Consider the following 21,668-nt stretch of genomic DNA (forward strand, 5'->3'; position numbering starts at 1 on the left):
AATTTAAGTTCGTTTTCGCTGATAAATTTTTCAGGAAGTGTTTTGATTTGACAAGAGATTTGCAGCTGTGGACATTGAAATAGTCCTCAATCCTCCCAGTTGCCCCTGATTCCACCCAATCGAAACAAGATATTGAGCGATTGTCAAGCGGAAATTGAAGGATGTCCAAGTGACTCGGGATGCTGTAGACATGGAGAGATCGTGGAATAAAATTGCCGCTGAGATTGACCAACAGAGAGTCCAAACTTTGATGGAAGGTATCCAAAGAAAAGTACAAAAATTAATTTTTTAATTATTTTTTTGGGAAGAACAATAAATTATGTGCATTTTGATATGAAATCATTTTTTGTACTTTTAACCAATCCCTAAATACAACTAGTTTTGTGATTCCAGATCGAGCTTTATTCTCAAATGGCGACAACATTCGTTTGTGAGATTTCTCATTACAGTAAATAAAACTCATCTGTAATAGTTCGATCTTTAGCAGTTGTAATGCATTTCCAATATTTTTTCTGGATAATATAAACTGGAGACGGGAGATGGCATCCGAGATATGAGCATATGATTCATTTGTTTCATGTCATATCACATGGAATCATATGACGTTGAGGACTATTCGCGTAAATTTAAACATAAATAAAATAAAATAGGTCCGAAGAAATCTTAATTTGCGAGTCGAACGACTTCACGTCTGGGGTTTCTGATAATCGGTTTAGTGTTGATGACGATTTTGTGCTACCAAAGTGGTCATGATGCCATCTCCCTCCCCTCCATGTCCTACCGTTTTCTCCAATTACAAACGAAACTTATACTCTCTGTTCTCTAAGCACTAAATCCATTCAGGTCAGTAATTTCGCGAAACGAAATAGATCTAAATTTTGCGCGCTCTGTGTTCCAAAAAAAAAAATAAGATCTTTACAACAAATCAAATACAAAATAAATTAACATTAGTCACATATCACATTCAATCCAGGAGTAATGTTTTCCGATGCCAATTCACCAAAAAACAAACTCCCCAAATCAACAATTTATGGGAGATTAAGTATTTAAGTTCAGTTCTGTCGAAAAGGCTAACAACATTCAAGAATAATAAACTAAAGCTAATTGAGACTCAGTTTTCGAATATAGTACTTTTGTTTTGCATTCCGTCCTGGATCGCCGTTTTCGAAATGGTAATTGTTTGGGTAAGAGTATTCCGCCTCACGTGTCTCCGGCTGAGCCGACGCCTATCGTTGGTATCTTTTTGTTTTCTTTTAGCAACTACGAGTTTCTGCGCTTCTAACTGTAGCAAACAATAAATAATAGTTGATAATAGTTAGCTGCTTTCAGCGTGTGGAGCTTCTCATCTCTGTTAGTTGTCTTTGTTTATTTCTCTCAAATCGGGTTGAACAGTTGCAGCTGGGACAGAGCTGCGCAGACCTACTTACGGTATCGGAACGGACGGAAGGACCGGAAAGCGACGCTTCGCAACGATCGCATCGCCTGCGCACGATTGAAATGCTTGGCTGGTCGAAAGCTGGCCAGCGAAAAGCCGTTGATGATGGGCCCCAAACGGCTATCGTCGTTGGGATCATTCGCAGCTGGTTCCTCTTTGCAGCCGCCGTTGCTGGAGAAGTATGATGGGGAACTAAAAAAGCCACTGCCCGAGCTCCGCGATCTCAGCATTAGGGAGACCATGAGCAATACGAATAGGGACTGGAAAATGTAACAACTCTTGATATTTGACGAATTCCATGCCAACTCGTCTCAGCAAAACGTTGTGGGTGTAAACACATGGGTCTTTTAAGCAACTTTGCATGCTTGAAATATTCAAAAAAGAATTAGACTACTTTTATAAAAGGGCAAAACAATTTTCATTGATTTTTTACAAAAAATTATGACTCAAAAACTATAATACGTACAAAATTTGGGAAAAGGATGAAATGTAGGAATTTCCATAAAAAAATACCAACAATTTGTTGAAAAAAATTTCGCTGAAAAAAAATATTTAAAAAATTAAAATTCATTTTTCTCAAAACGGTTTTTTTAAAAATTATATGAATAGCTCTTACAATTTTCAACATTTCGTCCATGCATCGGAAAATGGGTACTTTTACAGGGAAAAGGTTTTTCTAACAACAACTAACAAATCCAGATGTAATCAAATTCCCTACTAGTACTTCAGCTGTAGTTTCTAAAACATTTTGGTTTGAGCAATTAAATTTAAGAATGTCTGTCGATATCTTCCAATAAATCAATGGTTTGTGATTTTTAATTGAGTTAAACGACGACTGATACAAGTACAGTTCATAGTTCTCTTGAAGGCCCTTAAACACTAGTGCAGAATGAGTAATTTTCATTCTGAATCGGATTAATTTCACGAAATCGATACGATTTTAACGAATAACATTTTCTTGCAATCTCTCGGCTCCGTTCTGTGCGTTTTTCAAAGTTTTCTTCGTTACTCATTAATTAACTCATTTAACGCAAAAGCTTCTTTCTTCCAACTTTCCTTGTCTACTAGATACAGAGAATGAGAACCTCGAAATCGTTGAATTACCAGCTCAACATTTTTATTGGTGCTATCCTTTCAAAGCGAAGCATACCATAATAAACTTGTCGCATAGCACAACCTTCACAAATTCACAAATGTTTTCTAAAAACATTCGGAAAACATTGGAGAAGTCCTCCCAACGTTGGGGTTTCCATACCAAAGACAGAAGACCATTTTTGGTAAAAAGTTCTGTAAAGCTATACTTTCCAGAAATTTTCCAGTCGTTCATTTTTCGGATCATAGTGAGCAAACTTGTCTCTTTTGTTGCTATCAATATTGTTTCAGTGTCAAGTCTGCTGGAGCTCCACTGATGCGTTCAAAACCGTTCAAATATATCAAAAATCAAAAAGATCAATAGGGTCAAAAGTTCCACGAATCTTTTTCCAATCATTTTTTTCTACAAGATCAAGGATATATCAATACTTCATAAATTTCAAAACAAATGCTTCGCATCCCAGACGAAATTTCAAGATTTGTTTGTTGTAAATTTTTTTTTTTATCCATTTGCAATCCGAAGCTGCCCAAATTCAAGAGTTTTTCTTCTTCATTTTGAAAGTCCAGTTGATGCTCGCGTAATATGATCAATTCACGTTGGTACCGTCCATCGACACAAGAAATTTGTTCAAAATATATAATACCTAGATCTTCTTCAAAAACTGCAAGTTGATCTCTGATGCTTGAGAACGTCCCAAGAGCATTGATGTCATGTAACGATTAACCATCTCCTTCTCTTCTTCGTCCCAAAATCTGACATTCAGATCTACCTGCAGCCTCTTTATAGTCTTGTTCACAGACTTGTTGAAACCAACGTCAAAGTATAGCTCAAGTTTAGAATTCGGGACAAAGCCAAACAACATCATGATGCTCATTTTATCACGCCCTAGCTAGACCTTCTCAGTTTTTGGTGTCATCAAAATTTTCTAATTACTGTAATAATCAAAATTCTAATAGACGGAATTTTAGTTTTTGCAGACTGATGACGAAATTCCCTGATATTCCCTGATTTTCAAGGATTTTCAAGGTAGTCGACACCGTGATAAGGTTGAGGTAAATTTATCAGTATCATTTTGAAGACATTTGACTTACTGTGAAGAAATTTCGAAGACATTCCATTATGTTAGCGTACGTAGGTTTTTGAGAGATATTATTTCCATGAAGTTCTAACCATTGGCCGAAAATATCGTAAAAAGAAGTAGGGCTTTTGGCTCGGACTCATTCACTTGCTTTTTTCCAAACTTTTACAAGCAGAGATTCTACAGGCATATAAAATAAATTCAAATTCTGGAGACCTTCAATACATATTGTCTCTAGAAGACATTAGTTCATTTGCGCTCGAGAATTCGAATGATTGTGACATTGTATTTCTATTATTTTGGGCCTATACCAATATTAGGTTAACATAGAGCTTTCAATTGAAGAACTGGGGCTATATTCACTCAATCAACGGTTTATAAAGCCAATTATCATTTCTAAGTTCATAAAATTTAGTTTGCAGCTTGCAAACTTCAAAATTTCAAAATTTTTTGTTCTCATTTATTTGAATAAACTTCAAAACCTCAGAGTAAGTTTAACAAAATACGCTATATACAGCCATCCCATGCCAAACCGATATAGTGGTACCCAGATTTTCGTGAAATTTAGTAGTTTTGTTCTTTATCGCAAACATTAGACCCTTTTTTTAATTTTTTCAGTAGGGTGACCATGCTGGCTCGGTCTAGTAATTCAAAAGTTATGAATTTTTGAAAAAAGTCATTTTTGGAAAAAGTTGATTTTTCGAACAACCCTAAAATGGGAATGGCCACCCTACTGAAAAAATAAAAAATACGGGTCTAATGTTTTGCGATAAAGAACAAAACTACTATTTTTCACGAAAATCTGAAAACCACTATAAACTCGTACCATGTGAAGACATTTGAAAAAATCACTTGGCATCCCTGGCTGCAAAGCAGTTATGTATCAATAACAGATGTCATCTTCAATTTGAAGTACAGGTCGGACTCGATTATATACCGTTTCGGATTTATTATCACTGTATATAATCGAGTCCTATATATAATCGAGTCAAAAAAATTTTTTTTTCAATCGTTTTTTATGCATATATTTTTCGTTTTTTGAATATAATAGAAGATTTTAATTTTTGATTCATCCCCTTAAAGTCATAAAATCCCTTTCTCATATAAAAAACCCTAGTTCATTCAGGAGGTGATAGAGGATAATATTAGGCTGTCAAAAAAGTCCTGCGGTTTTTCCGCGAGGTGTCGTTGTAAGCGCGTAGTTCTAGTTGTATTCATTGTATCGAGTCATACTATAGCTTGTTGGAAAGGTATTTTTGCGCGCTATAATATAGTCCTTTACAGTGTTTTGTTTGGTTAAGTCGTTCGTGAGTTATAGTGTCGCAAATATGGAGCAAAATAAAGAGAAAATCCGACATATTTTACAGTACTACTATGACAAAGGCAAAAATGCATCTCAAGCTGCCAATAAAAATTGTGCAGTTTATGGACACGATACAGTTTCCATTTCCACCGCACAACGATGGTTTCAACGTTTTCATTCTGGTGTAGAGGTCGTCGAAGATGCGCCACGCTCCGGAATGCCTGCCGTCGAAAATTGCGACAAAATCGCTGAATTAGTCGAGAAAGACCGGCATAGTAGCAGCCGTAGCATCGGCCAAGAGCTGGGGAGAAGTCATCAAACTGTTATTAACCATTTGAAGAAGCTTGGATTCACAAAGAAGCTCGATGTATGGGTGCCACACACGTTGACCCAAAAAAACATCTTTGACCGTATCGACGCATGTGAATCGCTGTTGAATCGCAACAAAATCGACCCGTTTCTGAAGCGGATGGTGACTGGCGATGAAAAGTGGGTCACTTACGACAACGTGAAGCGCAAACGGTCGTGGTCGAAGCCCGCTGAAGCGGCTCAGACGGTTGCCAAGCCCTCATTAACGGCCAGGAAGGTTCTGCTGTGTGTTTGGTGGGATTGTCAAGGAATAATCTATTATGAGCTGCTTCCCTATGGCCAAACGCTCAATTCGGACCTGTACTGCCAACAACTGGACCGCTTGAAGGTAGCACTCATGAAGAAGAGGCCATCTTTGATAAACAGAGGCCGCATTGTCTTCCATCAGGACAACGCCAGGCCACACTCTTCTTTGGTGACGCGCCAGAAGCTCCGGGAGCTCGGATGGGAGGTTCTTTTGCATCCGCCGTATAGTCCGGACCTTGCACCGAGTGACTACCACCTGTTTTTGTCCATGACGAACGAGCTAGGTAGTCGAAGTTAGCCACAAAAGAGGCCTGTGAAAATTGGCTATCCGAGTTTTTTGCCAATAAGGAAGCGAGCTTCTATAACAGAGGTATTATGAAGCTGGCATCTCGTTGGGAACAAGTCATCGAACAAAACGGCGCATATTTGACTTAAAACAGATGATTGTAACTAATTTTATGAACGAATGAAAATTCAAAAAAATACCGCAGGACTTTTTTGACAGCCTAATATTTGATGAAAAAAATTTCAACAATGACAGTGATATAGAACTTTTTGTTTGTTTCGGACTCTGTTACCTCGAACTCTACATTGAAAAATACGCTACAGAAGACGATTTTGTTGCTTTCATCCGAAAGATGAGAAAATTTAGTACAGGCTATAGTCGTGAAACATATAAAGGGATTTAAATAACATTTTAGAAGTGAAAAACTTCAAAGTTAGTAATTTTTAATGTGTTATTAATTATTTTATCCTAAAAATTCATATTGAACTTGATTGATTAAAGCTTTCAAATCTCTCTACAATTTGTTCTTTGACACAAAACTGCTATCTATCTTAATTTCGCTGCAATATCAATATAAACCATTCCTGGTGAAAATTCAAGCAAAATCTTCAAAAATCACGATTTTGACCCCACTGTACATATACAGGGTTTCCCATTTCGGGCTTCCGAAAGTATACAGCCCTGCGCTGACAACCGTTTGACATAGCTGTCAACCAAAGCGTCATATCGTTAGTTGAATGTCTGTCATTTTACAATATGGATCGTTTTAGCATCGCACAACGTGTTAATTTTGTTAAATTATACTATAAAAATGATAAAAAACCGGCAAATGTTTTTCGAGCATTACGGACGGATTTTGGTCGTCATGGACGGCCTACAGAGCACACAATCGCTAATGTAGTGCGTAAATTCGAACAAACTGGATCCGTAGCGGATATTGTAAAACCTGTGCATCATCGTAATGTGCGTTCGGCCGAAAATATTACTGCTGTTGCTGCCAGTGTGAAGGATGACCCGAATGTTTCGATTCCACGGCGTGCTCAGCAATTGGGCTTGTCAAACAAATCATTGTGGCGAATTTTGCATTTGGACTTGCAGCTACATCCATATAAAGTCCAACTGGTACAAACATTAGAGCGTGACCATGGAATGCGTCGGACATACGTCGATTGAGTGAACGAACAACAGCAGCAAAATGTTGAATTTTCGCATCAAATTTTCATCAGCGCTGAGGCACATTTCGAGCTCGGTGGCTATGTGAACACCCAAAATTTCCGTATATGGGGCTCAGAAAATCCACACGTGATTGTTGAGAGGCCATTGCATCCGCCAAAAGTCACTGTTTGGTGCGCATTATGGTCTGGTGGAGTCATCGGGCCGTATTTCTTTGAAAATGAGGACGGCGAGACGGTAACTGTGAATGGTGAGCGCTATGGCCGCATGTTAACCGATTTTTTTGCCACAAATTGAAGATATGGATACGGATGACATGTGGCTTCAGCAGGACGGCGCCACGTGTCACACAACACGACCGAACATGGCCATATTGCGAACGAAATTTGAGGGACGCATAATTTCGCGTTTTGGTGATGCCAATTGGCCGTCCAGATCATGCGATTTGAACCCGCTAGACTTTTGACGTAGGACTACGTCTTTCATTTCTATACCGGGGTGTAAAACCAAAGTTTCGAAAATGAAAGCGTTACGCCGGAGACCGAGATTTTGAGCGCTAATAGCTCTTAAACAACTGAACGAAATGGTATGATAAACACTTCATTCGAAAGATAAAATGTCTACGCGTCATATACATGTTACTTTTTCTTCCAAAAACTTGTTTCAATAGTCTTAAAATTGCTTTCAAAACAGGCTATTGAAATCACCAATCGGTATATAAGAGAGCGCCGCTCGTAAACCCACTCAGTTATGATTGAACAGCGATTGGAGCATGTTGTCGCTGTTGTTGTGAAGCTATTTTCGTTTATCATGAATGCGCTAATGAACGGTGTCACCAAGAGCCTGTATGTGCACCTAAGGCCAGAAGGAAATCCATCAGGAGGAGAGTGATGCCACGGTTCCGCTTGAAACATCGGCCGCCACACACACATATACACGCGCGGAATTCTCGTTGCTGAACAATAATCTGCCAGTTCCCCTGGGAATTGAAAAATACATTCATGCGAAAGAGTTTATTTTAATGTTTTCTATCCATATAACACTGCAACCAAATACATTTGGTTTTGTGATTTTTCAATCAATCGCAATCAATAGGAAAGCTTCTGAATATTTTTTTTCCCATCAGTGGAAAACTTTCGTATCCAATATTGGATGCATAACATGAAAAACGTGAAACATCATCGCGAAAATCAAGTCATTTTCGAGCGATTATTTGTTTTCTACTCATAGAATGCTGCGACCAAATACATTTCGTTTTGGATTTTTTCAATCAATGCGATCAACCTAAGACCACGTCTTTCGGCAATTTATTAGAGGTGCAATGAATCTTTAAGAATTCCCGCTCTACGCGCGCTGGCAAACAATGTTTACTCAACAATTTCTCAAACGAGAAATGGGTGTTGTGAGAAAGGATTAGCGAACGCGAAAACGACAAACGGGAGAAAGATACGTTCGGAGGTTGAAGGAAATTGGCAGAAAACTTCTTCATTCTATCATTCAAATAATGTGATTCATACCACTTCGTATTACCAAAAAGAGTTTCTTAATGCTCAAAGGAGGAATTGAGTCCTCCGAGGAAATTACCCAGCGCAAATTAGAGTCGACTATCGATTGCGGCATTCGTACACAAATAATTTTGTAATGCAGTTTCACCAAAGTGATTTCTTCGAATATATTCACTACATCATGTCATATATTTCATATTCTTCATTATGAAATTCATATCCATGGTACCTATCGGTATCGAATTATCATCGACACCACGATTTTCGCTAAATGCTCCTTTCAGTTCGGCCTGTAAAAAACTTTTCTGAACTCTAATCCATCAAATTGGGAGCCCTGAAAAGGGCCGTTGATTATATGCTAAGCTAATATAACACGCTCTCCTCGGATACGATGGGCCAGCTGGATGTCCTTGGGCATGATGTGACGCGTTTTGCATGGATAACACACAAATTGGTATCTTCGAATAAGCATCCTGCAGCGTCATAACTGCGGAACTTTGGAAGCGCAGTGTTCGGTTTTGAAGTCCTGAGCAATTCCACGATCCAAATGCTGCAAAGGTAGCTGCGGATCAGCAATTCGGTCGACTTCTGATAGCTACGAATTTCACGCAAAGTTCCCGGTCGATAGCGATGTGGCTTCTTCACCTATCCTGCTGCTGGTGCGCTTATCCGAGCTGCTTTCATGTGCCTTACCACCGAAAGACTAACGAGCTCGAGTCCTCACGGTGCGAGAGTAGAGTAAGAAATGAACGAAAGCAAAGGAAGCGTAATTTTATAAACCATAAAAGTATAGAATCTAAACCCCACCCTTATTATATTCGTAAGTATCTTCTTCTTCAATGGCACTAACGTTCCTAGAGGAACTTCGCCGTCTCAACGTAGTATTACTTGCGTCATTTTTATTAGTACTTAGTTGAGATTTCTATGCCAAATAACACGCCTTGAATGCATTCTGAGTGGCAAGCTCTAGAATACGCGTGATCACAGTGCAAGTCGGAGGAAATTTCTTTGACGAAAAATTCCCCCGACCAGAACGGGAATTGAACCCGAACCCCCGGCATGTTAGTTATGACGCTAACCACTCGGCCACGGGAGCACAGATTCGTAAGTATACAGTAAGCTTATATAATAAAGAGGGTGGGGTTTACATTCGATACTTTTATGTTTTATAAAATGACACTTCCCTTGCTTTCGTTCATTTCTTACTCTACTCTTGCACCATGAGGACTCGAGCTCGTTAGTCTTTCGGTGGTAAGGCACATGAAAGCAGCTCGGATAAGCGCACCAGCAGCAGGAAGCGTGAAGAAGCCACATCGCTATCGACCGGGAACTTTGCGTGAAATTCGTCGCTATCAGAAGTCGACCGAATTGCTGATCCGCAGCTACATTTGCAGCATTTGGATCGTGGAATTGCTCAGGACTTCAAAACCGAACTGCGCTTCCAAAGTTCCGCAGTTATGACGCTGCAGGATGCTTATTCGAAGATACCAATTTGTGTGTTATCCATGCAAAACGCGTCACATCATGCCCAAGGACATCCAGCTGGCCCATCGTATCCGAGGAGAGCGTGTTATATTAGCTTAGCATATTATCAACGGCCCTTTTCAGGGCTCCCAATTTGATGGATTAGAGTTCAGAAAAGTTTTTTACAGGCCGAACTGAAAGGAGCATTTAGCGAAAATCGTGGTGTCGATGATAATTCGATACCGATAGGTGCCATGGATATGGATATCATAATGAAGAATATGAAATATATGACATGATGTAGTGAATATATCCCCATATCGAAGAAATCATTTTGATGAAACTGTTTACCGTTTGTCGTTTTTAATTGTTGGGAAAGGGCATTATTTTTGCTGAGTAAATTCCAAGAAAAAATCCATTCCTTCTTTAAGCGTGATTCATTCTGCTTCGGATCAACGGAACAGTATGATAATAATTTCATACAAAAGATAAAATGTCCAAGAGTTATATGATTGCTATTTATTGAGTCGAAAAATTGTTTCAATAGCTTAATGATAGCTTCGAAAACAGGTTATTGAAATCATTCGTATCCGTATGTAGCGCGCCCACTTGGAAACCCATTAATCTTATTGGAATGTGAGATGGGGAAGCTCATACTAACGTCTATGCATTATGCTGTACACTTCAATTAGAGCCCCCGCACACTACAGACTTTTCTTCAGCCGACAGTTTGGTCGGATCGGCTACTGGTGCAAACACCGACCCAACGGAATCGGTGTAATGTGCGCACATGCATACCTCTCCGTACTGATTAAGAAGCTGACCGAACTATCGGTCGACAAGTCAGTCTGCAGCCTGCGGGGGCTCTTAATTTTGTTTTTGCAGGCCGAACCGAAAAATTTTCAGTCGAGTTAACTCTTTTTTACAGTAATGCTTTTGAATCCGGACATTTTGCATTACATTCAATATCATACCACAGCCATAACATTTTTTTCATGTTGAATTTATGCGGATAATAGCTACTAATATAGTTACTGATAGTTTCTTGATAGTTACTAATCAATCGCATTAATTCAACATGCAGAAAATGTTGTGGCTGCGGTATGGTATTAAATGTAACGCAAAGTGTCCGGATTCAAATACATTACTGTATACTTACTTCGATGTTATTCGTTTCTCTCTCAGGGTAAGCAACGAATATAATAAGGGTGGGGTTTAGATTCTATACTTTTATGGTTTATAAAATGACGCTTCCTTTGCTTTCGTTCATTTCTTACTCTACTCTCGCACCGTGAGGACTCGTTTGTTCGGGACAAAGCAGACAGCTCGTTAGTCTTTCGGTGGTAAGGCACCACGAAAGCAGCTCGGATAAGCGCTCCAGCCGCAGGAAGTGTGGAGAAGCCACATCGCTATCGACCGGGAACTTTGCGTAAAATTCGTCGCTATCAGAAGTCGCTGATCCGCAAGCTACCTTTGAAGCATTTGGTTCGTGGAATTGCTCAGGATTTCAAAACCGACTTGCGCTTCCAAAGTTCCGCGGTTATGACGCTGCAGGAGTCCTATTCGAAGATACAAATTTGTGTGCTATCCACGCAAAACGCGTCACATCATGCCCAAGGACATTCAGCTGGCCCGTCGAATCAAAGGAGAGGGTGCTATATTAGCTTAGCATATAATCAACGGCCCTTTTCAGGGCTCCAAATTTGATGGATTAGAGTTCAGAAAAGTTTTTTGCAGGCCAAACTGAAACGAGAATTTTCGTTTGGATGCCATACAGCATCGAGAAAATTCCGGAAAGATTTAATCGTTGCTGAAAAACAATCTGCCAGTTCCCTGGGAATTGAAAAATACATTCATGCGAAAGAGTTTATTTTAATGTTTTCTAACCATATAACACAGCGACCAAATACATTTGATTTCGTAATTTTTCAATCAAGTGTAATTAGCTGGAAAGCTTCGGAAGATTATTCTTTCCCATCAGTAGGATATTTTCGTATCTAATATTGTATGCGCGCGCAACGGAAAATGTTTCGTATCGTGAAAATTATATAATTTTCAATCCATTATTGCTCAGTCGCCGAAATTTTCATACTCAGAGTTTGTTCTCCTCTAGTTTGCCTTCCAAATTGCCATCGTAAACCACACCTTCTCTCGATTCAATCACGCACGAAAAGCATACTTAAATGATATTCTGGTGGTGAAACCCATTCATTTTTCGTGAGGCGTCGTGCACAAATTACGTAACGCGAAAAGAGGGGAGGGGGTAGATGTTGCGTTACTTTCTGTTTATTAGAGATAGGAAATTGCGTTACGTAAGGATTTAGAGACGAATGAACTCTCGGAGTTTAAAGTCTCTTTAATTCAATACCGTTACCGTTACGTAAGGGGGGGGGGGAGGTGGTTCAAGATCCGGATTTTTAGCGTTACGTAATTTGTGCACGACGCCTGAGGACATCGACAAGACAACATCGTTACTGAACGAGCTGAACGGCGAGGGATCGAGGGATTCATTACCTGGCCTGACCTGACCTGAAATGCAATCAGTTTGTTTTAACTGTGAGGGAGCGCAGAAAAGCCGATCGATCAGAAGGAGAAGAGAAGGTGACCCAGAGAGCATCGAAATACGGTTCCTCGGGAAGACATTGAAGCAGCCGCCACACACACACACACACACATACACGCGCGCAACTCTTTTCGTTTGCTGGTTATCGAGAAGAAACCTGGAAAGAAATGATCGTTGCTGAAAAATAATCTGCCAGTTCCCCCTTGAATTGAAAATTACATTCAATCGAGTTTATTTTATTTTTTTCTATCCATATAATACTGCGACCACATACATTTGGTTTTGTGGTTTGTCAATCAAGTGCAGTTAACAGGAAAGCTTCTGAAGATTATTCTTCAGAACAAGGTTTTTTGTATCCAATATTGGATGCATATAACCTTGAGCCTCCAACGTAATGCTCTCGTTTTTGAAGCCACCCAAATATTTATTTATTCATTCATTCAGGATGGATTTAGATTCAACTTCAAACAAATGATCCCTAAATCAACGATAGTCCTACGTCACCCTTGCGGTTATACCATATATATAACCCACTTCCTGTTTTTTTTGTGGGGTTATGCGAAAGACCGTGTCTATGCCAACTCTCCGCAAACTCTTGAACATTTGAAAGACAACATTCGTGAAGTTATGACCGAGATACCGCCCCATATGTGCCGAAAAGTCATCGAAAATTACCTGTTCCGGATCAAGGTGTGCGAGGAAGCCCTAGGTGGACATTTGAATGATGTTGTATTTCACACATAATGGCGTAAACCAAACTTGAATTTGAAATAAAAGTTTCATCGAAATTCGAATTCTAAGTGTGTTTTAATTCAATTTACTTTCGGAATTTAAAGTTGAGAAACCCTGTAAAAGCCACTTAAAGTTTAGCTTAACGTTGAGAGGTAACTTTTTTTTTTAAATAAGTCATATTTGAAAAATAAAAAAAAAGTTTTTTCAAACTGTATACAATCGAGTCCAAAATTGTATATAATCGAATCACATATAATCGAGTCTGTATATAATCGAGCCCGACCTGTATTGCTTTTGCTGTTTTGTAGTCCAGTTAGCGAATAAAATTCGATAATTGTATTGATTCTCCGGCCCAATTACGCACGATCACTGTCACTGTTGAGGTGGCCGTACACTGTTTGCCCGGAGGTCAAATATTTGTTATTTTTTGACAGATAAGTTTTGTTTTGATATTTGTACAAACACTATTTTGTTTGCCACTCTTTAATTTTCAACAGTAGTTAACAATATCAAACACCGAACATGGAAAAAATCAACTGAATTATTCAAGGTAACCTAACCATGTACCGACAGGTTCGAAGAACAGACTGAAAAAATATTTTAGGCATCCAATAATTGAATATTTGCTTGTCGTGTTTTGTGTAGAATATATTTGATCAGTATACGTTGACCAAATTTTATCTGTCAAAAAGAGTCAAATATTTGGCTTCGGTCAAACAGTGTATGAGCACCCTTGCATCTGATTATTTCAACATGGGGAAATGGGATCATGCTAATTTGTTTGATTGAACGAATTATTGCATACAATTTTGTGTTGCATATAACATTCATGGGAACGAAGTTGGAAGAAAGAATGCATAATGCATAATACATGATTTACCTTCGCATCCGCACGCAAAACATACATCTTTTATTTGTGAAATTTCTCACTTGTAAAACGATTCTGCGTAATATGCATTTCAAAACTCTTAATAAACGTTACATTTTTCGTAGAGTGACCCCCCTATGTAGAAATCAAAGCCGTAGTCCTACGTCAAAGTAAATTGTTTTATAATGATTTCTATCGATATTTTACTCGATTACCTTGAGTTGGGGCCGCGTGTGCAGTACTACACAGGGTAGTTTTTATCCTTATATGGCAGATGGGGATGAAATTTTATGCTAGATGGGTTCCTGGCACCATCTAGTATAAGAATCAACCATTGCACCATCCAGGTTTTTACGAACTTTTTGGCAGAACACCATGGCCTTCAAAGTGTTAAGCAATTTTCTTCATTCCATCTTCTGATTCGAATTTTGTAGGTATTATAATTTTTTTGGTAAAAAATCATGATTTTTTTTGGCTTTTTTAAAAAGGTAGTCTGTTTCTTTTTTGAATATTTCAAGTATGCAAAGTTGCTTAAAAGACCCATATGTATACACCCATAACGTTTCGCTACTATCTTAGATGGTACTGCCAACGGCCAGTCGAGTTGGCATGAAATTCGTCATCTAAACCGGTTCGCATACATGTGATAATAATAATTCTTACCAGCATTACAATGATAAGTCCGGTGTAAAACTGCATTCGCGTCGTGTTGGACGCGAACTCAATCTTCTCCGCCTCGGCAATCAGTCGCCTGATCGGTTCGTAGTGCGGATACAGGGCTAGCGCCTGCTTCAGATGCAGTATCGAATCCGAAAGCTGTCCGTAAGCTTTGAAAATCTCCCCAAGTGTGAAGTACTGTCGCCAAGCGCTACGATCCGCCGGATGTACCTCAAGCGATCTACAAGAACCTCTCGATTGCAGTCAAAGTCAAACAAATCTATGCGCCAACTTACCGCTTGGTGAGACTTATCGCATCATCCAGGTATTGCAGGTTGAACAGCACCCTCGCCAGATTGAGCAACGTGTCGGCGTTGGTCGGTGCAACGGAAAGGGCCCGCCGAAAGCACTCGATCGCATGGCCGGCATTGCCCTTGATGCGCCAAAAGTTACCAATTTGATTCCACAGCTGGATGGTTTGAGGTTGTTCCTTCTTGGCACGACGCAGCCTTCGTTCGAGTGCATCGATGTTGAAGTGGTCCAATGATTGGCCGGATTTTCGCTTGAGAAATAAATACGCCACTTCTGGCTCAGGCGCTAGATTGTGTTCGTACCGTTGGGCCACACCTACCAGGTCATCGTAATGGGTGAAATTGACCGGTTTGCCACACGTTAGTGGTTCAGCAGACGATCTTTTATCCGGTTGGCTCGTGTAATCATCAGTATTGCCTTTGGATGATGTTAAAACCGTATCCTCGCTGCTACCATTTGTAGTTTGTGATGGTGCGTGATTCGCAGTGTCTTCACCCAACCGTCGTAAAAGTTCCTCCGTTGTTCCCTCGCCACGATTCCAAGTATTGTGCCTACTGTTGGCCGCCGTTGCCGTGATTATCGTAAACGTTGACTCCTCGTCTTCGTCGAGTTCATCCGGATGGAGAAAATCACCATCTTCCAGCGTGAAACCAGCAAGGGAATCCTGTAAATTCAAACATTGTGTCATAACACCAGTGTCGGAATTCGCTTTCGATCACAACACAAACCCTCGCTGCATGCCTTCCGGTTGACACACTCACAATTTTGCCCTGTTCCGCGTTGAGCTTCCACAGCGTTGATGTGCGCGTGTTGGTCGTGATAACCTGCAGACAGAAAATGTAAACAAACACGTAGCAGAGCGCCTGTTTGCGCTCTTGCGTTGCGTATGCGACTCGTCGCGTAGCTGACACCGTCGCTAATAAGGCTGCCATAGTTCTTGGTGCGAGTGTGCATGCATGCATGCATGCACCAATTTCCGCTCAGGTAACAATAAACAAAAAAAAAAAAAGAATCTGATTTAACACTGCATGGTATGCAGCATTTCTTTGCAAACGGTTTTTCTGTGAATTCTAGAAACTATCACAATATAAACACTGCATGGCAGTCAGAAACAATCGTCTTATTCAAGCACAACGTTCAATGAATTGATAGTTTCAACTCGGGAAACACACAAATCAAAATTGCACACTTTCTTGGTGGGATGCAAAAAAAAAGGATCTGTTGTTTTTCGCACACAGTCGATTTATGGCCATTCCGTTTGACATGTGTGTTGCGCGAGAGACAGGACGAAAGTGCTCCCGGTGGCAGATTTTATTGTTTTGCGCAAAATGCGCCTTCTGCTGCTTGAAGGAGTGGGATTTTGATGAGTCTGCTTTGCAGCATTTCGACAAGGCGTAAGTTTAGACGCGTATAGCGTGTGTGTGGTGATGTAGCACGCGTAGGAAAATTTGATGCATAACTTTTTTTTTTATTCCTTTCATGTGGTTTTCATAATATGCATTACGTAAATTAGAATAAAGTTAAATGATTTATCGATATCGATATTACTTTGTCAGGTCCGAGCGGTTTGCATTTGATTTCCGCATTTGTGAACCAAAGAGATTTTCCGCAAACGGGCCCCTCGCCCGCATCGCATCGTGTTGACTCTGTCCTCGGCCTAAGAGAAGTAAACAATTGAATGAACAAAGTAGGTATGTTCCCCGAATTTCACGCGCTGCTTGCGCTGTGGCAGGAGAGCAACAAACAGGATGTTTGCATTAGCATCCATGGTCTGGTTTCCTTATCCGTTCTTGCATCATCATCATCATCGGTTCGTGTATAGTCGAGGTTCCACTGTAATATGTAGGGGAGCTGACCCAAATATGGATCTCGATCTTTTTTTTTGAGTATTACTCAGCTCGTAATTAAGTTAGCAACCCGTCTAAACCCTTGATCTGTGGATAAAAGTCCACAGTTTGACCCTCTAAAATCACAACCGCCTATCTTTAATAGTTTTCCCAAAAAAATATTTTTGTAAAAACATCACTTTCAAAATTTCAAAAAAATGGTCGCGAAATATGGAACGTTTTGGTTTTTTTCACATTAAAAAAATAATTGAAATACTCAGAGAAAAGGTTTATTAAGGAAATAAAAAGTGATTCTAATCAACAAAATTCACACAGAAAGCCATCTTGCTTTTGGTCGACGCCCTCACAATCCATATGGCACTTTTTTTATCTTTCGCATTTTTCGGTGCATTGAATCCAGCTTTCGTTTGGGTCGTCTCATATTTTGTTGCATTTTCCATGTCACTTTCAGCATAAGTTTTCCGTTTCTTTGCGTTATAGTTACCAGCCATCTCGTTTGTGCTGTAAACAGTTCCATATTAGGCAACTTGGACTTTTTTTTAAATAACTTTAACATCATTTTAAAATGAGTTAACATCAAATCCAAGGTCTGAAAGTACTCACTTTGATCTTTTCAACGATACCGAACAACATTAACTTTCGAAACTTTTTCTACCCTAAATTTTTCACAAATCACATTTTCGTTGATAACAACCACAAAAATTATCGGACCATCAACAGATCTCGTCAGGCGTGGTTATTTCACTAGAAGAACAACTTCCAACAATCGCCGGTAAAATGCTCTGCTTACTTTTCGAGATATTGACGCGTTTCATATTTGGAACCCGTTCCATATTTGGGTCCGCTCCCCTAAGAAATAATTCGGAGATGTGGGGATGACGTTTTGAGAGGACGGGACAAACCAAAAAGTTCGAGCCGTGCCTACCAGATCAGTTGCCCCCGACAGAGTGTTAACTACAGAAGCCACTCTAATTCCACAAGTGAGCACATGATGAAACATGATTTCTTTCTACTACTACAGCTCGCGTAACATGTTTGATGTTCAGTTCAATTCGTATAACAAACGGTTTTTCCAAGGCCACTTTTTATAAAATAAAATTTAATAATAAAAAATTTAAAATGATTGAATTTTACTTCAGTTGACAAACATTATAGGAGCAGGATGCGACATAGACAAGTGATTTTTGAAATTCTGTAACTTCGTATAATATCGACGCTTGACGATAAGATATACTTCATTTTACAACCAAAAGATTTTAAGTTCTGAAACTTCGCATGTACATATCTGATGTGTGTTTGCGTAATGGACATTAACATCGAGAAAGAAAAAAAGTTTTTACATTCCCATTTTTCACACATTTGTTCAGAACATTTTAATGCTCATTTATTCATGTTGTCAATAACGAGCAACAACTGCATCAGTCAGGTACAATATTGATATACCACGGTGATTCGAATGCAAATATGGAGAGAAAAAAAATTGCAATTTATACACCGTCCGCTTTCACCTTATTAGTTACATGTATATCAATTTTTATCATTTTTTATTACAGTCTATCACGACCTAGCGAGCAGACAACAGTGTTCACTAATGCTGATATCACACAGAAAGATTTTGCTTGATAAAAGGAAGAATGGTAAATGTCGCATACTATTCAGTTCCTGGAGAAAAGTGAAACATAGCATCGTAAGCCCCATTCTTGTGTGAACCTCTTGTAAGCTAGAAGTGGTAGCAAAGCAGCAACATCAATAGTCACAAGCTCAGCAGTAGCAACAACAGCAACATCAAATTTGTTTCAATTTTGCTGTATAACGTGGACGAAAATACAACGCTTGTGTGCATGCTTCGCTCCTGTTGAAACGTGTTTTATTCCACCATCTACCGAGCAGAAAGAGTTAATTTATCAGTTCTTTTCAGAATTACTCTTCCTAGAAAATTACCACTGCAAACTAACAAGTTCAAGCGTCCAAAGCGCACGTGAATCGTGCGCCACCTGACCAGAGCCTCAACTTTTGTGCTACATCGGTATGAACAGTCCAGGTTAGCTTGAAAAGGACCGATGGATTACGTTGTTTCGTAGAAGCAGTTGAAGATGGTTGATTGATGATCTATTGTTACGAGAGCGATACATAAGTTGGGCATATGTTGTAATTTGTTTCCTTATGTCAATGTATGCATTGCATTCATCGCGAGCGTTATCGCGGTGGTCTTTGTCGTAAATGACGTACAATTTTTGTTAATTGACGTACATTTTTTAACCTCTTCAATTCGCCTTTGGCTTCGTATGAAAACAATAACAATGTGTGCCTGTGATGCAAAAATACAGAAGTACTCTTCGCCAGACGCCAGACGACGCAATATTGTTCAGTAGACGCACCGCGATGATTTTCACTTTTCGTAGCTGCATTCAAGGATTGTACACAACACACTTCAATACAATCTATATTTTATACGACACCTAGCAATCAATGAAACCCAACCTTTCATAATTTGGTTTTGTTTTGAAGTATTTGATGGAATTCTGTGTTTATTCATTGGAAAATAACGGGTTACAAAAGAAATAAAACATAACACTGTATACTCTACTATGGGGTTTGTCCTATGAAACAGATTTCTCAGGAAGCATGTTTCTTCAATTTGTGCCATATGCTATGGCAGTGAACCAGAAACCGGTACCGCTCAAAACCTTCGGTCGACGGCAGCAATGCTGCCGACGACGCTAAGCTCCGTGAAAATACATCCGCTTTTCGCACGTAGTCAATCGACAATGAAAGAACAAATTCTCACCATCGTGTCAGCTTCCCATCAGTCTCTCACGGACCGGTGATGGATGGAATTTAACTGATATCAAAATTGTGTTAGCACGAGTACACGTGGGCCCCCCTTGTTCTGTCATTGTTGTCAAGCGCTCTGAATGGTTCTTTTCTTCCCTCGTGTCAGATGTGCAGACAGGCAGAGCGTACCAAAAGCTGCTGTTGTTGCCGCTGGAAAGCCAGCTGGCTGTCGAGAATTGAGAGTAAATCCGATTTTCCACGAAACGGGTGCAGCCAATGCTTTTTAGAGCCGTATCCAAGAAGGGAAAATGTTAGATAATGTCGACTGTTTGTCGAACATTATCCACAAACAGATTGTTTTGCTGGGTGTGTGAACGAAAGCTTCTGAAAATTGTTCCAGAATTCAAGTCCTAATTCGCAAATGTTCACGTTGTGATCCACACAATGCAACGATAACCAGACAATGAAATAAGATTGTCTGAGCTGGTGGGATGGATGATAGCATCGTCATCCTCCACTTTTCTCTGGGATGTCGAAGTGTTCTAATTTTACTGTGGATCCGGCGGCTCCACTTGATGGAATTCAAAATCAACCCTTTGGGTGGGTAATCATTGCATCTCCCTACGCTTCTCGTTACACTTCGCTGAGTTTTTTCAATCACTTTTGGGTTTCTACTGAAAGTTGGATCAGCTGGGCCACGTTGAGTTCCCTGGAAGAGAAGGAATGCATGGGAAATTATGTTATGGCGTTTTCGAGAGCGTTAATTAAGTACATGTGTGAGTATAGTTCGTACGATTTCTATGCCGGCTATGAGCCAGAAGGTACCCTTTGAGAAACAGGATGACTGGCGGAGACTATGGTGGCAATTAAGCATTGGAATGAAGCGTAATTTAGGAATCTGGGAGCTTAAGTGTAATCTATTGAAAGGAGATTAGCATCAGTCTTTCGTACACGACTTTCAGTCGTCTGATGGGAACGGGGTAAAGAAAATTACTTAGCGATATTTGGGTTAAATGACTTTATGTCTATTAGCTTTTAGTAAGTGAGAATGCATTTACCTTTGTCGGGATTTGCCTCACTTATCAGGAAGCGAACGAAGTAAAGCATAATGTTTGTCATAAAGTACTATGATGAGAGAAGGAAGATATTTGTTTTAACACTGCAAGTATTTAAGGATAACATTTTTACAAAGACTCAAGATGCATTAAGCTTAATGCATCGACGTTTGCATTGTTTCTTCAACTTTTCCAGATTGAATGCATAGAACTTAGCCATGACATGGAGCCAATATGTACGAGTCAAAAATATTCCGAGTTTTCATAAAATGAGGTACCGCAAATTATCGAAGGTGGGTAATTGTGACTGGCATGTTCCTTATTCACACCCATCTTCAAGCGCACCACATTTTGTGGCGCCACTTTGACGAGACGAGTGTTTTGAATTTTCTGCGATTTGTACTAACCGAACGGAGCAATATCAAAGAAAATGCTTTATTAATCAAGGCGATTTATATTATTGCCTTCAAAATAGGCCCCTTATAAAGCAATACACGTTTTTCAACGAACTATCCAGTCATCGAAACTCTTTTGACGTAAGATTACGTCTTTCGGGAACATATTGGGGTACAAATTGAAAATCGAAAATCGAGCACATCGTAAAAATTGTCCAATTTCAAACGCTCATTGCTCAGTCATTTCATGATGGATTGATGAGATTTTTGCGTCAGTCGATTTCGGCACTCCATAACAATTTTTTACATTGAATAAAATAATATATTTCATGAAACTAACCACTGAACAATTGAAAAATCTCAACCCCTATCCTAACAGGAATACCCACAATACCCACTTCTGATTGGTCGAAAATGACAACGGTGGCGGCTCATGTACCTAGAATTATTGGTCAGTTATTTCCTGATGGATTTACGAGATATTTGCATCAATCGATCTGAGCACTTCATAC

At 39.6% G+C, this 21,668-nt stretch overlaps 1 protein-coding gene across 1 annotated transcript; it reads right to left on the reverse strand.

Annotated features, from left to right (window-relative positions):
* Positions 1-466: 466 nt before the first annotated feature.
* LOC129762275 (tetratricopeptide repeat protein 17-like) lies at positions 467-16,348 on the reverse strand. Its single transcript, XM_055760389.1, has 4 exons — positions 15,813-16,348; positions 15,069-15,748; positions 14,779-15,013; positions 467-1,695 (listed from the first exon to the last, which is right to left on the reverse strand). The coding sequence occupies exons 1-4, from the start codon at positions 16,044-16,046 to the stop codon at positions 1,420-1,422; spliced, it is 1,425 nt and encodes a 474-aa protein (XP_055616364.1). The 5' UTR covers positions 16,047-16,348; the 3' UTR covers positions 467-1,419.
* Positions 16,349-21,668: the final 5,320 nt, after the last annotated feature.

This window comes from Toxorhynchites rutilus, chromosome 1 (genome assembly GCF_029784135.1).
Source record: "Toxorhynchites rutilus septentrionalis strain SRP chromosome 1, ASM2978413v1, whole genome shotgun sequence".
NCBI lineage: Eukaryota > Metazoa > Arthropoda > Insecta > Diptera > Culicidae > Toxorhynchites > Toxorhynchites rutilus.